Source organism: Alligator sinensis, unplaced genomic scaffold (genome assembly GCF_000455745.1).
Source record: "Alligator sinensis unplaced genomic scaffold, ASM45574v1 scaffold299_1, whole genome shotgun sequence".
NCBI lineage: Eukaryota > Metazoa > Chordata > Crocodylia > Alligatoridae > Alligator > Alligator sinensis.
Genome location: NW_005841981.1, coordinates 2,756,243 through 2,768,970, shown reverse-complemented (window position 1 = coordinate 2,768,970; position 12,728 = coordinate 2,756,243). Strand labels below are relative to the sequence as shown.

The following is a 12,728-nucleotide window of genomic DNA, read 5'->3' as shown; positions in this document are numbered from 1 at the left end:
CTGGCTGCTGCAGTATTCTTCTCCTGTGGGCCACAGGTCTTGTTGCCCTGGGGACACCACTCTTGCCTCCTGTTCCTCCTCCTCATGTAGTTAACAAGATTGGGGTTCCCCGTTAGAAATACCCAGGAGATGCAAAGCATCTATTGTTAGGAGAAAGTCTAGGTGTTTGCTTTATGAAGAGGGAGGTGTGAATTCAACCATTGCAGCTCTGAGTTGTTGGTTTGGGCCTGAAAGACTACATATTTCATAATAGATGGAAGAAGTCTGAACTTGAGAAGAAGACTTCCAGTTTGAATGAATGTGTGGTGGTGGGGTGACTAACTAGGCAAGTTACAATTGAACTTTAGAGACTCTGCATGTGTAGTATACATAGGAAAACTGTCATGAAATATAAGGGAAATTAGTATAAGTATTGTGGATGTGGATACTTATCCTAGTGTCCCCACCCACATGTGATAATGCTAGCACACAATCGTCAACAAGCAAATGTGGAGGAGTTGTATTTGCTCACATCAGTGTGGTGGGTGGAGCAAACTTCATCTTGGCTAGTAGTCTCTTGTAATTTTTTTTTTTTTTTTTTTTTTGCTGTGCTTTTCTGAGTTGTTTAACAAGCAGTCAAGTGTTGTGCCAGTAATTAAATACATGTCTTGCATGCATGGTCAGCCTTAAGTTGCAACAAAACTACTTTCTCTCTTTTTCCAGTATATACAAAGTGCCTTAAACGTCTGTGCTTGAAACTGTTTGAAATATTTGTTTTCATAGATATGAGGGTCAGAAGGGACCTAATTAGATCGTTGAGTCTGACCCCCTGCCCTGGGCAGGAAAGTGTTTGTCCAGTGTTTTGTCCTAAGTACCTCCAGGGAAGGGGACAGCACCACCTCCCTTGGAAGTGTGTTCCATATTTTGGCAACCCTTACTGTAAAGAATATTTTCCTGATGTCCAATCTAAATTGGCTCTCCTTCAGTTTATGGCCATTGTTTCTAATTATCCCAATGGGTGCACCTGTAAACTTCATATCCCCTATTTCCTGCTGCTTCTCCCCCCCCCCATGAGTTTGTAACTTTTATGTCCTTAAGTTGCATAGCGGCACCAACTGTGCACAGAAGTTCTGGAAATAGTATCCCAAGATCTTGAAATCAATATTGGGACTTATGGTTTTGCAGTGATAGCAGCAACAGTGGTGTTCTTTTTCTTATAAAATAGATGAGCCCCATATTGCTTAAATTGGGAAAGATTATTTGTAAAAAAGTTTTTTTTTGTTTGTTTGTTTGTTTTTTGTTAATGGTATTGTAGTTTAAATGTGGTGTAGTTTTGTCATAGCCTCTGGTAGGCATGCAGTGACATCACTATCATCTGCTTTACAACTTTAAGATTTATTTTGCATCTCTTCAGAGTGTAAAAAGAAGAATCTTGAAGTAAGACTTGACATTTGTAGAAACCTATTAATTTGGAGTCTTCTAAACTTGTCTTATGCTAGCCCACTTTATGGAGTTAGCTCACATGGATATGTATTAGTTGCTTACAAACTGAAAGCCTATTAAGTGGGTGTTCTGCTTGGTCAATACATTTTGTAACAAACTAACAGGCAAATGGTATGTGTTTTTCTGTAAACAAATTTAAAAGACAGTAAAAGCTAGAACTGGTAGAAGTCAATTTCTCACCAACTTCCATGTGTATAAATAGGGTCAGGCTTTGAAGGAATATATTTAATCAGTAGAGCCCAACTAAATTTCCAACTGCCTGAGACCGTGAAATAAAATGCATTTTATTTTAATTGTGGAGTGTTTGTGTTCCACATGCAATTTTTTTTCTCTTCTTACTAATGTTTACCCTCATTCTTATGTCTCTGGATTGTTTCAAACTCGTACATTCAAAACAATCTGGGATCCTGTCTCATGGCACGTGTACCAGGATTGGGACCAGAGTTAGATTTGTTAAGTCTGTGGAGATACTACATATGAATTTCACACTTTAAACTGAGAACACTTTAAACTTTTAGAACACTAGATTCATATTTACTTTTAATCTGAAGGTTGGACTACATTTCTGTAGACATCAAATACCAGTTTGTTTGCATTTTTTTAAATGATTCTTTTGGTATACCTACTAAAGTACAGAACAGATGTCCTGGGAACACTTTTGTTATTCTAATAGTACTGTCATGAGAATTCGCTGTTCTGCTTCTGGGAGAAAAAAGGACAAATAGGGTAGTGCCTCAGTAGTGTGTGTGTGTGTGTGTGTGTGGTGGTTGTCTCTGTTTTAAGTGAGCATGCTGTTACAGTTTCTAAGATTTCTGCAGGGCAATCTGTCATAATTAATTAGGTTATTTTTGGTTTTATAGGGTAGTCTGTGGTACCTTGGGAGGGGGGGTCTGCCATCTTGGCACGTGGTGCCTTCCTGTGGTTTGACCCACCTGCCTGTTCTTTCCTGGCCTTAACTCGCCTCTAGTCTCTCTCCTGCCATGATTTGGATGTTGTCTTCCTTCTTGTTGAGGGAAGCGCTCCCTGGGGCAGGAGGTAACTTTTTGTTAGTCATCTTGCCTGCCTGGCTAGGCCAGCTCCACACCTGGAGTATTCTTACAGGCTTCTGTGCACCTGTCAGGGATTCAGCTGTTGTAGCCCTGGCCCCCTTTTTTCTCTGGTCAACCTCTCAGCCTTGGTTCATTAAGATCTCAAGTTCCAGGTATTGGCCCTGCCTTGGCAGCAGCCCCTTCTGGGGTTCCAGCTCCACCCTACCAGTCCAAGATACTAGTAGCAATTTCATAGAAGGATAGAGTGAGAACAGCCTTAAATCCAAATTTTGTTGTGTTTTTGTTACTTTTTTCTGGAGTTTCAAGACAGAAAACTTGAACATTTTTGCACAGATTCTCCTATGTCAGAAGAGGTTTTTCTCCTTCCCCCACCCGCATAAAAAAGATGTCATACTGTAGAGGAAATCTTGAAAGTGAAAACTAAGTATAAACATCCTGTGTGCATATGTTCTGAAACAAATTTGGAGAGATGTAAATGTCCCCATTAGTGGCACCTAATGTTTTGAAAGTCAGTTGCAATGTCTGTGCCTAAATGGATAATTGGTTTGGTCATTTTCATAAGAACAGCTTTATCCTAGCCTGGAGTGCCCCATCTGGGTCTTTCCAAGGTGTTTCTGATGTCTTTTGTTTTTGTTTTTTTGTTTTGGTTTTTTTTTTTTTTTTTTTAAAGAAAAAGGGAAACAATGAAAAATGTAGTGGCAATGTGGGGGGGGTACTGTCCTGAAGGTAGAGCTTATTTTCATACTGATGTTAAATAAAACTGTTTGATCTGAAGATGCTTTAGAATGTGGGCCCAGAGTATTTTAATATTATAATACTGTCTGTCTGTCTGTCTGTCTGTCTGTCTGTCTGTCTGTCTGTCTGTCTGTCTGTCTGTCTGTCTGTCACGCTTTATTAGCACTCTGATTGCCTGATAGAAACAGCCAATCAGTGCTTCGTGTGAGGGAGCACTGCCATGATTCCGAAGCTGCACTGAGGACCGGCTGCACCCGGCATTCTTGAGGGACAGTTGGCTAGTATAGAGTATTAGGAGATGAGATGTCCTGTACAAAAGGCTCTGAACAGCAGGAGGAAAAGAGACGGGATGTTTTTATTTTTTATTTACATTTGCAAGTTTTGATTTAAAATTTAAGTTGACAAGCTTGAAACATTGATTTGTATGACCCATTTTTATTTTGTTTTGCCTTGTACTTTTTAATTATTCCTTGAGAAACATTCATTCTCACTGTTAATGGTTCTTAGTCACTTTTTCCTTGTAAATAAAGTTATGCTATATTTGATATCCTGCTAGCTAGTAGGATTTACTTTATCAGACTTTTGCTTAATATTTGATTTTTACATACATTTAGTTAGATTCTTAACTCTGCCACTCAACTTATTTTACATGTTTGTTAGAAAAATTATGTGCCAGTGACACGTTTTTTGTTTTTTGTTTTTAATTAAAATGTTAGAAGCTACATTTGGAATTTGATTAAAAAAGCATTATTCCATTTCAGTAATGGCATTTTAATTTTGACTTCAGTAGCCAAAAGAGAACTACCTTAACTATGGTGGATGTATAGGAATGTGAGTTTATTAAAACATGTTTTGCATTTCAAACTGATTATCCATATTAATTGTAGCTAATAAACTGATGGTTTTGAAAATCTAGCCCTTAGTAATGAGAAGCAAAGTATTCAGGTGCATAGTGTGATTTTATTTTCCCCAAGAAGTGTTTGAGCGTGCAACTGATTTTAATCCAGAAAGCCTTGAAACCAAATCCTGTGATCCGGGGCCTTTATCTATGTTAAATTCTACCGGCAAGTTTTGCTATATTAGCTAATTATGGCTATTCATGACCACATTGCATCAACAAAAGATGTGACACTGTAGGTGGGCATCTTAGCTGCCTGTTCCTGCTCTGTGCTTTGACTTGAACCCTACAAGAAAATTCGTGTCGTGTATTGTGGGATGTTACGGAATCCACATACCCTGCACGTGTATCACAGAATTGCTTCTCAGCCTCTTGCGGGCTCAGATCACATGTTAGTCCTTCACTTGAGTGATCTGTATTTCCCTACCGACTTTCTCATCTTTTTTTGGATTCGTAATCCTAAACATCTACTACTATAATGCATCAAATGCCCTCCATGGAAACCATGTGGGTAAAACCAGACTCCACAATAAACTCTCGCTCAGGGAAAAATAAGACAGAAAAAGTGTGAAGGACCGATATGAACAATGATAGGAAACTACTTTTTCATGGAACAGTTGCTCCTTTTCTGAGCATACAATCATTGTGCTCAAAGGAGGCTACAAAATACCTTTGAATTATGGACCTGGCAACAGAAATTTACAACCCTAATGCGCACTAAAAATATAGACTAAACACAAACAACACTTATGGATCAATATAGTTTCCCAACTACTTTCTGCTAATCTCCCTACACTTCACAGGTAATAGCCTTCTTCCTTCTTGAATGGTCCTACTCTTCCATTAATTAGGTTACAAGACAAAAATACATAATAGGCAGTCTTTCCTGCTTAACATTTCTTTGTTCCTAGTTCACAGCCCTTCTCAATTCCTTCAAGTAGGCCTTTTTTACTTATAGAGTATTACATGCTACTGCTTGCAATTTAGCTTGAGCAGTATCTGTTTCCTTCTCAGGTCTGAGGAAAGTTTCTACCAGATAACTTTTTTCCCATAGGTGATCCAATAAAAGATATCACAAAAGAACCCTTGTGTATCTGAAAGCAAAATGTAACAGCATGTGTAAGGGTGGAGCTGATACAGTGCAGATCTGCATAATCAGCCATCACCTCTTCAGGTGAGAGGAGAGGCTTTCTTTACACACTCCCCCTAATGGTGCAAGTGGTCAGAACTAAGAGCAACCATGTTAGGTTGGAAGACTCTCTTTCTCATGTCATATACAAAAGATAAAAACAGGATAACTTTACCTTCTAGCATATCAAAAAAGCTGTTATCTATAGCTAAATCCTCAGATGCTATCATATGGTCTCTGAGGAGTTGCTCCTGGCTTCTACCATGGCAGTCTCAAAAGTGGCTTTGTCCAGCAAGGATGCTGTACTAGGAAAAATTGATTTTATGTTAAATGTGACAACTGAATACTCTGAAACACTCCTACAATACAAAAGTCCCCACTGACTGTGCTTTTGGATGTCACATGCCACTTCACACTGGAACTTGTATTAAAATAAGCTATTACAATTTATATGTGAAGAGGTTCAAGTGTTGAAGGAAATAGTTGCAAAACACCATTTCCCCTCCCTGGGTTTTAAACAATACCTCCTCTACTTATGCGCATGTTAAAATAAGTCTGGAAACAAAAACTATAGAATATCAACAATCAAACTTGCCACAGTGATTTTATTTGTTTATTTTTTCAGGGGCTTCATAACTTGCCTGGCCTTGGCTCCACAGGTGATACTATCTCTGATCTTGGGAATGGTCTTTTACATAATTGTGCCTGAATGTCTGTAAGGCCTGTTCTTCTTACTTGATCTGTAACTGCTTCTGATTTAACATCTTTTTTTTTTTTTTTTTTTCCTTTTGCAAGTTTATTTCTGACTTCCCTTTTTAAGTCACGGTTATCCAACTGGTGGTCTGTAGGCCACATGTGGCCCACAGAGGGTTAGCATATGGCAGGGGTGGGCAAAATATGGCCCGCGGGCTGGATTCGGCCTGTAAGGTCATTCTGTCCAGCCTGTGGGGCCCCTACAAAATTTAGAAAAGTAATATTTCTCTGTCTTTGGTTCCTGTCAAAAATGACAGGAAGCAGGGGAAGTAGGACCCAGGGGGAAGCCTGTAGCCTACCCCCAATGCCAGCCTGGGCTCTGCATTGATGCTGGGCTTGCCATGGGGGCTGCAGCAGCTGCAGCCTCCCCACTTGCTGCACTGGGCAGTGTTTCCCACTGGTCCCTGCTCAGAGCTCACGTACTGGGCAGCACAGAGGCGGTGGTGGCCAACACTGCCTGGCAAACGGAAGGGGCTGTAGCTGCTGCTGCCTTGCGCAGCCCCGACGGGTGAGCCCAGAGCGGGGCCCAGGCTGACAGTGGGGGTGGGTTACAAGCTGGTGCTGAGTGTGGGAAAAGCGGCCCCTGTCCCGCCCCGTGCCCGGCGTCCCATACAGCCACTCGCAGCCTGCGTGGGGCTGCTCGCGCCTGCTCAAAACAAAATGAGGGCAGAGGGTACATGGCAGGATGCCCTGCTTGTGCCCTACCTATGCTCCTGCCCCCCAGCCCAGGCTCTGTAGCTGTCAGCAGAACCTGGGCCAGCTGCAAACATCTGCTGCCTCTCTGCCCCAGCTCCCACTTGTGCCTGCTCAAGACAGCCCCATGTGGGCTGTGAGCGGCTGCACCAGGCAGCGGCAGCCACAAAGCAGGGGAGGGGCCACTTTTCCCTGCGCTCGGCACTAGCTCATTTCCTGCCATGGAGCAGGGTGTTGGGGCTGCATGCTGTACTGTACTGCGGGGCTGGAGGGGCACTGGGAGTAAGTGGGTGCATGAGGCCCACACTGGTGTCTCGTGGCCAGCGCCGGCAGGGCCCAGAGCAAGGTGGCAGGAGTACAGGGTCCCAGCTGGCATAGGCTCTATGGAGCTGAGCCAGCTCCCCCTTCTCCCTGCTGGTGCAGTCCAACCCAGCTCCACAGACCCCTGCCAGCCTGCGCCTCACTTTGGGCCCCACCGGTGCTGGCCCTGAGACATTGGTCCCAAGATGGTGACCAGGGGGTGGGGCACCTGTCAAGGGGTGGGGCTCATGTGGCCCTTGACAGCTTGCCAAAACTGGGTAAACGGCCCTCCACCCAAAATAATTGCCTGCCTCTGGCATATGGCCTGTGGGCATATCTTTTGTTGCGACTACCCCATGTCCTTGATGAAGTATCCAGCTTCCTTCTTCATTGTCCATCTTCTTCCTACCACTGATCCTGGACATGGAGTGTATCAGCAGGAGGGGTTTGGGTACCTGAGCTATGTGTGACAAAGGAGCCAGGCCACTTGCATTGCAGTTCGGCAGTATGCGTGGCAGGGAGGGCAGGGGGTTGCTGTACATGCAGTAGTTATGGGGAGCTGAGCCTCAGAGGGTTGCTCACGCAGTGCAGGTGGCACCCAGGTCTCTTCCCTGTGGTAAGTGGCCACCATGACTGCAGCCTGTGTGGCATGTGGTCTTCAGTTGCCTGGAAGTTGGACAGCCCTGCTTAAAGTGACCACTTTGTTTAATGCTATTCTGTTAATAAAACATAATTGTTCTAAATGGTATTTAGTATGAAGAAAGGGATTTTGTGGCTGGAAACTTGTCTAACACCTCTCTCGACTCTTAAAATTGGTCCCATAGATGATATTGCCAGACAAATCTTACTTCCTAGATAATGAAAGCTTTCTTGAGCTAATTGTAAATATCTAGATGACACTTATCTAGTTTCCTGATGAGCTTTACCAAGTTCCTGGGCAGATTTTTGTATACTGTCTTTTATATTTCTTGTCAAGTTTTTTGATCTCATATATGTGAAGAGAGCAAGTGGATTATAGCTGATAAAAGGAATAAATAAAACATTTTTTTCCTGGTAAAAATTCATTGTAAAGAATTTTAATCCCAAATTATCAGGAAGATACCAATTTGCTTTTGGGAATGTGTTCAATGAGTTTAACTGCTGGGGAAGCAGAGGAAATGGACCCAAGCTGTCACTTCTGGGGAAAAAAAAAAGACCTACAACCATCTACTAGAGCTTAGTCAACACTGTGCCACTACCCCTTAATTTTGGTAGGTACTGCAGGGGATTTATTGCCACTGAAGTTGCACTGTCTTCCCTAAAGAGCAGAATTTTTGCTAGCAGAAGTTGTCTTGTACTGGCAGAGCTGTGTCCCACACTGGCCATTTTGCTGGCATAGCTAGCTGTATTGGCTGCAGGATGCCATTTCTTCCCTTCCCTGCAAACACTTAGCCAGTGTTATTCTCACGCTACTGTAATGTAGATTAGGACTAAGGGTACCTACATGGCCTATTATCTTCCTTGTCTTGCAGATAACTGAGCAAGTTGTCTGGGACATTGGAAGCAGTTTATCCATAGCCCATGTGGAGTGCCAGTGGATAAGACCTCTACTCAGAGCTTCAGGTATCTTTGCAAGGAACTATACTGTATGTTTACACAGTATGCAAGTACCTCATTTAGTGTTGTAAATTAAAGTCTGTAGCACTATCTCCAAGGCAGTATGTATGGCTTCATTCTTCTGAAAATCTGATGAAAGATCTAGTCAAGTAAAGGATTTATCTGAATGGAGATGGCCTTTTCAGTGTAAGGAGAAGCTTTTGTTTACTCTTTGGTTACTCCATTACAACTTTATAGAAAAGATTCCAAATGTTATTGCTTTTGTCTTTAGGTACCTGTCACAGTAGTCTTCCTTGTCAGCATCTTGTTTGACCCCATACAAATCACGGTCTCATAATTTGAGGAGGCCTTACAAATCCAACAAACAGTGGGCTGGCTCACTTCTATGTTGCCGGGCACTTTAATCAGTGAAACCATAAATTTTCTGAGGTACCCAAGAGCTCTTAGCATAGCAGTCAATTTCATTCCTCCTTCATGGATCGTTGATCCCAGTTCCCAGTAGCATACTATGGAATTACTGTAGCCATGGAAGTCACATGGTGACTAATCTAATTCCATGGCACCTCCCAGTTCATTTTTCTCCACCCCTTGGAAATTGTGGACTTCCAGCGGCTTCTTACTTTCCTAAAAGAAATGGTTTAGAGCTCTTCATTTTCAGAGTTTATATCCGCATTGTCATCAATATAATTAGTGTTTCAGAGATCGACTTACTTCACATAAACTGGTATTAGTAATACAAAGCTGTGTGAGTTTTAGTGTCAAAGATACATAAAAAGTGAAGATCATGAAAATGATGATACAGATTCACTATCCTGAAAGTGCAAGTTAAGTAGCAAGAACAGGCAAAAATAAAAGGGATCAATTATAGTGAGATATATATTCCACTTCCTGGAGTAATTTATTCCCTCCCCCCGCAGTGTATCATGAGGGCTGAATCATATGGTAAAGATGAATGTGGAAGGCAAGAGGCTTGCAGGAGCATGAGCATAGAGGAATCTAAGTGATGCGCAGTGTTGGGTGGTGAGAATTGGCAGTAAAGGAGGACCTGTGTATGGGCAAACATCTCTCATCATGGGGACCTCTATCTGGTCTCCCCACCCCATCCACAGACTTACTGGCACAGCGCTGCTTTACATGCAGCCGGGCTGCGTTCCTGGCCATATGTATGCTGTAGTTGCTTGTGTGTCTGTGTGCACACCCCGCCCTCGCTAGTTGCAGCTGCCTGGAGTCTTTATCTGGGCTGCCCTGCAGTTCCCTCTGCTGCCACCAAGAATTGATGAATGTGTTAATTGCACATGTTAACTGTGTTTAATTGACAGCCCTACTTCTAACCATCTATTCCTTTTCATCTTCCCTAGGAGGATATAGAAAAGGTGATTTTGTGCAATATCTTAGAAGTCCAGTACTTTTCAAGTCTTTCTCTAGCTGGTGTAAGTGGCTGCTGTGCCTTGTCACCACTTCCATTACCTCCCTGTAACAGTTTGTTAAGGAATGACATGAAGGGCAGTCCAGATCAAGAAGAACAAGCAGGCCAAAAAGTCAGTGGTTCACCATTTCCTGTTTTCTAACTCGCTAGCCTCAATTTGAGAGAGATGTTTTTTGTCTACCTGTCCAAATGCAATTTAGGCTTACTGTTAAAGATTTTCTTCTGTTGTGGTTACAGTCTCAGTATTTCTAACAGAAGTTTTTTTTTTGGCAAGGGTGCCACCCTTTTAAATACAGGCCTTTTTCAGGAAGCTAGGTTTAATCAGATCTTAGCTCTGCCTTCCATGGGAATGTCTGTGCCTAAAAGACAGCATCAGCTGTTTAGCAAAGATGTTTGACACCTTTCACAAACAATACACACGTAGGAGTTGGAAATGTGGTCCCCAACATCATTAATCCCCCCCACCCACCCACACACACGCACACAACCTACGGGGCATCTTCTTGGGGGAAAAAGACAATGTGGCACAAATCTGTTTAATGTCTTTGCCTTGAATTTGGTGTACCAATTCTCTTATTGGTACAATGACAAACTTAAATGGAAAGCTAAGGCAATTCTGTGTCATTGGAAAAGTAGATTTACAATCCTGGCTCCTACCAGATATAACAAAAAGAAAAATAGAAAGACAGCTTGAAATAGTGATGTTGGAGATAGTACAAAAGGACCATCAGCTTTTTAGTGTGGGGGATTATCTTTTTATTGTGTCTCTCTGGAACGCCTATCAGAATCTGATCAGTAACTAAGGCTTCAGTGCCCAATGAGCTGCCAGCTACCACCTGATGATAATATTGCTTTGTAGATTGCAGCTGGAAAAAAAAATCAGATGTTGATAAGAGATCAGTGCCTGTCTTGAATTGCCTTAAATCAGTGATGCTCAACTTTCAGTCCATGGGTCAGATCTGGCTCCTAAAGTGACTGGATCCAGCCCACAGCACAGGAAATCAATAGCAAGCAGCCCAGCCTGCTGATCTGAAGCGTTCCCTGTTTCCTTTCCTAGACAAGTGCAGTTTAGCAGAGGTAACCTTTCTTCCTCCATCTGACATTGGCAGCTACCTCCTTCCCCACCCTCTCCTTTCCCTGCCAGAGTGGAGTAAGGTTCACTGTGCAACAAATGCCTGGACTGCTACTCTAAAAAGGTTGAGCCCCAGTGTCTTAAAAAAGGGCTGGCCAACTTCCAGCAGCTGGGAGCTGCATGCCTCATGAGCTGTATCAATAAAGTCTGCACACTGCACCTGGGCGAGCCACAGGCCCATGGGTCACACACCTCGTGGTGCCTCTGTGGGTGCCTACCCTACTATACCACTTGCTGACATGAGGATTCCCTCCCCATGACTTCCCTTTCTGCCTGCTGCTATACCCTATTCCCTCACCATCCCAGATTCACCCTTTAGAGTCAATATCTTGGAAACTTGATAAATGAAGACCTTTCCAACCAGATTAAATTAAGTCCAGATCTTAGCTGATGACGAATTCTGTCAGATCTAAGGTATTGGGTCTCAACCTTTTTATACTCAAGACACTTCTGAGAAAATGCCAACTCTTAGTTTTCACTTGTTTTTTGACAATAGAAAAATAATAGAGCAATTTTTCTGTTTCAGAGAACTCAGAAAGATCATAATAGGTCAGAATGTTTTTAACACTGGATTTCTATTTGAAGTCTCTGGATTTATCTTGTGAATCATGATAGCGCAGTTGGGTATGCAAACACTGTGTGTGCCTCTCCTGCCTCCAGCACCTTTGAAAAAATCTCAAGGCACCTCAGGGTACTGCGGCACCCTGATTGAGAATCGGTGTCTGCTTTCAGAAGAACAGTACAGACAAAAATGGTCATAGAGTAAAGTGCATCACAGAAACAAAAGTAAAGGCTATTAGAAATATTAGTAAAGGCTACTGGGAATATTAATTTCATGTTTCAATTAAACAATAAACAAGAGTAGGAGTTTTGAAGTGATGGAAGCCCAAGAAGGGTGGCTGTGCCTTAAGGAAATGATCCTTCGGGCACAAAGGGAAACGATCCCGACGCGAGGAAAAAGAGGGATAGGGGCCAGGAGGCTTTCTTGGCTGACCAGAGAAATCCAGGGCAGCCTACAGGCCAAAAGGGGAGCACATAAAAATGGAAACAGGGAGAGATCACCAAAGAGGAGTGTACCTCCTCTGCTCGCTCTTGTAGGGAGGCAGTTAGATGGGCCAAAGCTACCATGGAGCTGAGGATGGCATCCCAAGTAAAGGACAACAAGAAATTGTTTTTTAGATATATAGGGAGTAAAAGGAAGGCCCAGGGAGGAATAGGACCCCTACTAAATGAGCAGAACAAGAAATTGTTTTTCAGCTATATAGGGAGTAAAAGGAAGGCCCAGGGTGGAATAGGACCCCTATTAAATCGGCAGAAGCAATTGGTGATGGACAGGGGGGACAAGGCTGAACTCCTCAATGAGTTCTTTGCCTCAGTGTTCCTAAGAGAGGGGCAAGACAAGTCTCTCACTGGGATGGTAGAGGCAGCAGCAGGGCGCCAAACTACCATGCGTAGACCCTGAGATGGTGCAGAGTCACTTGGAAGAACTGGATGCCTTTAAGTCGGCAGGCTCGGATGAGCTCCATCCGAGGGTA

At 42.9% G+C, this 12,728-nt stretch overlaps 1 protein-coding gene across 4 annotated transcripts in view; it reads left to right on the top strand.

Annotated features, from left to right (window-relative positions):
- Positions 1-12,728, top strand: part of TOP2B (DNA topoisomerase II beta) — an 88,771-nt gene that overhangs the window by 4,663 nt on the left and 71,380 nt on the right. For 2 of the 4 annotated variants that reach the window (XM_025201013.1, XM_025201014.1), the window contains exon 2: positions 9,994-10,173. The exons of 1 other annotated variant lie outside the window; for it this stretch is intronic. In XM_025201013.1, coding sequence (XP_025056798.1) covers positions 9,994-10,173 — 180 coding nt within the window. Of the gene's footprint in view, positions 1-5,918; positions 5,953-9,993; positions 10,174-12,728 lie in introns of all 4 variants that reach the window. One more of the 4 variants, XM_025201015.1, reaches the window with a different exon arrangement.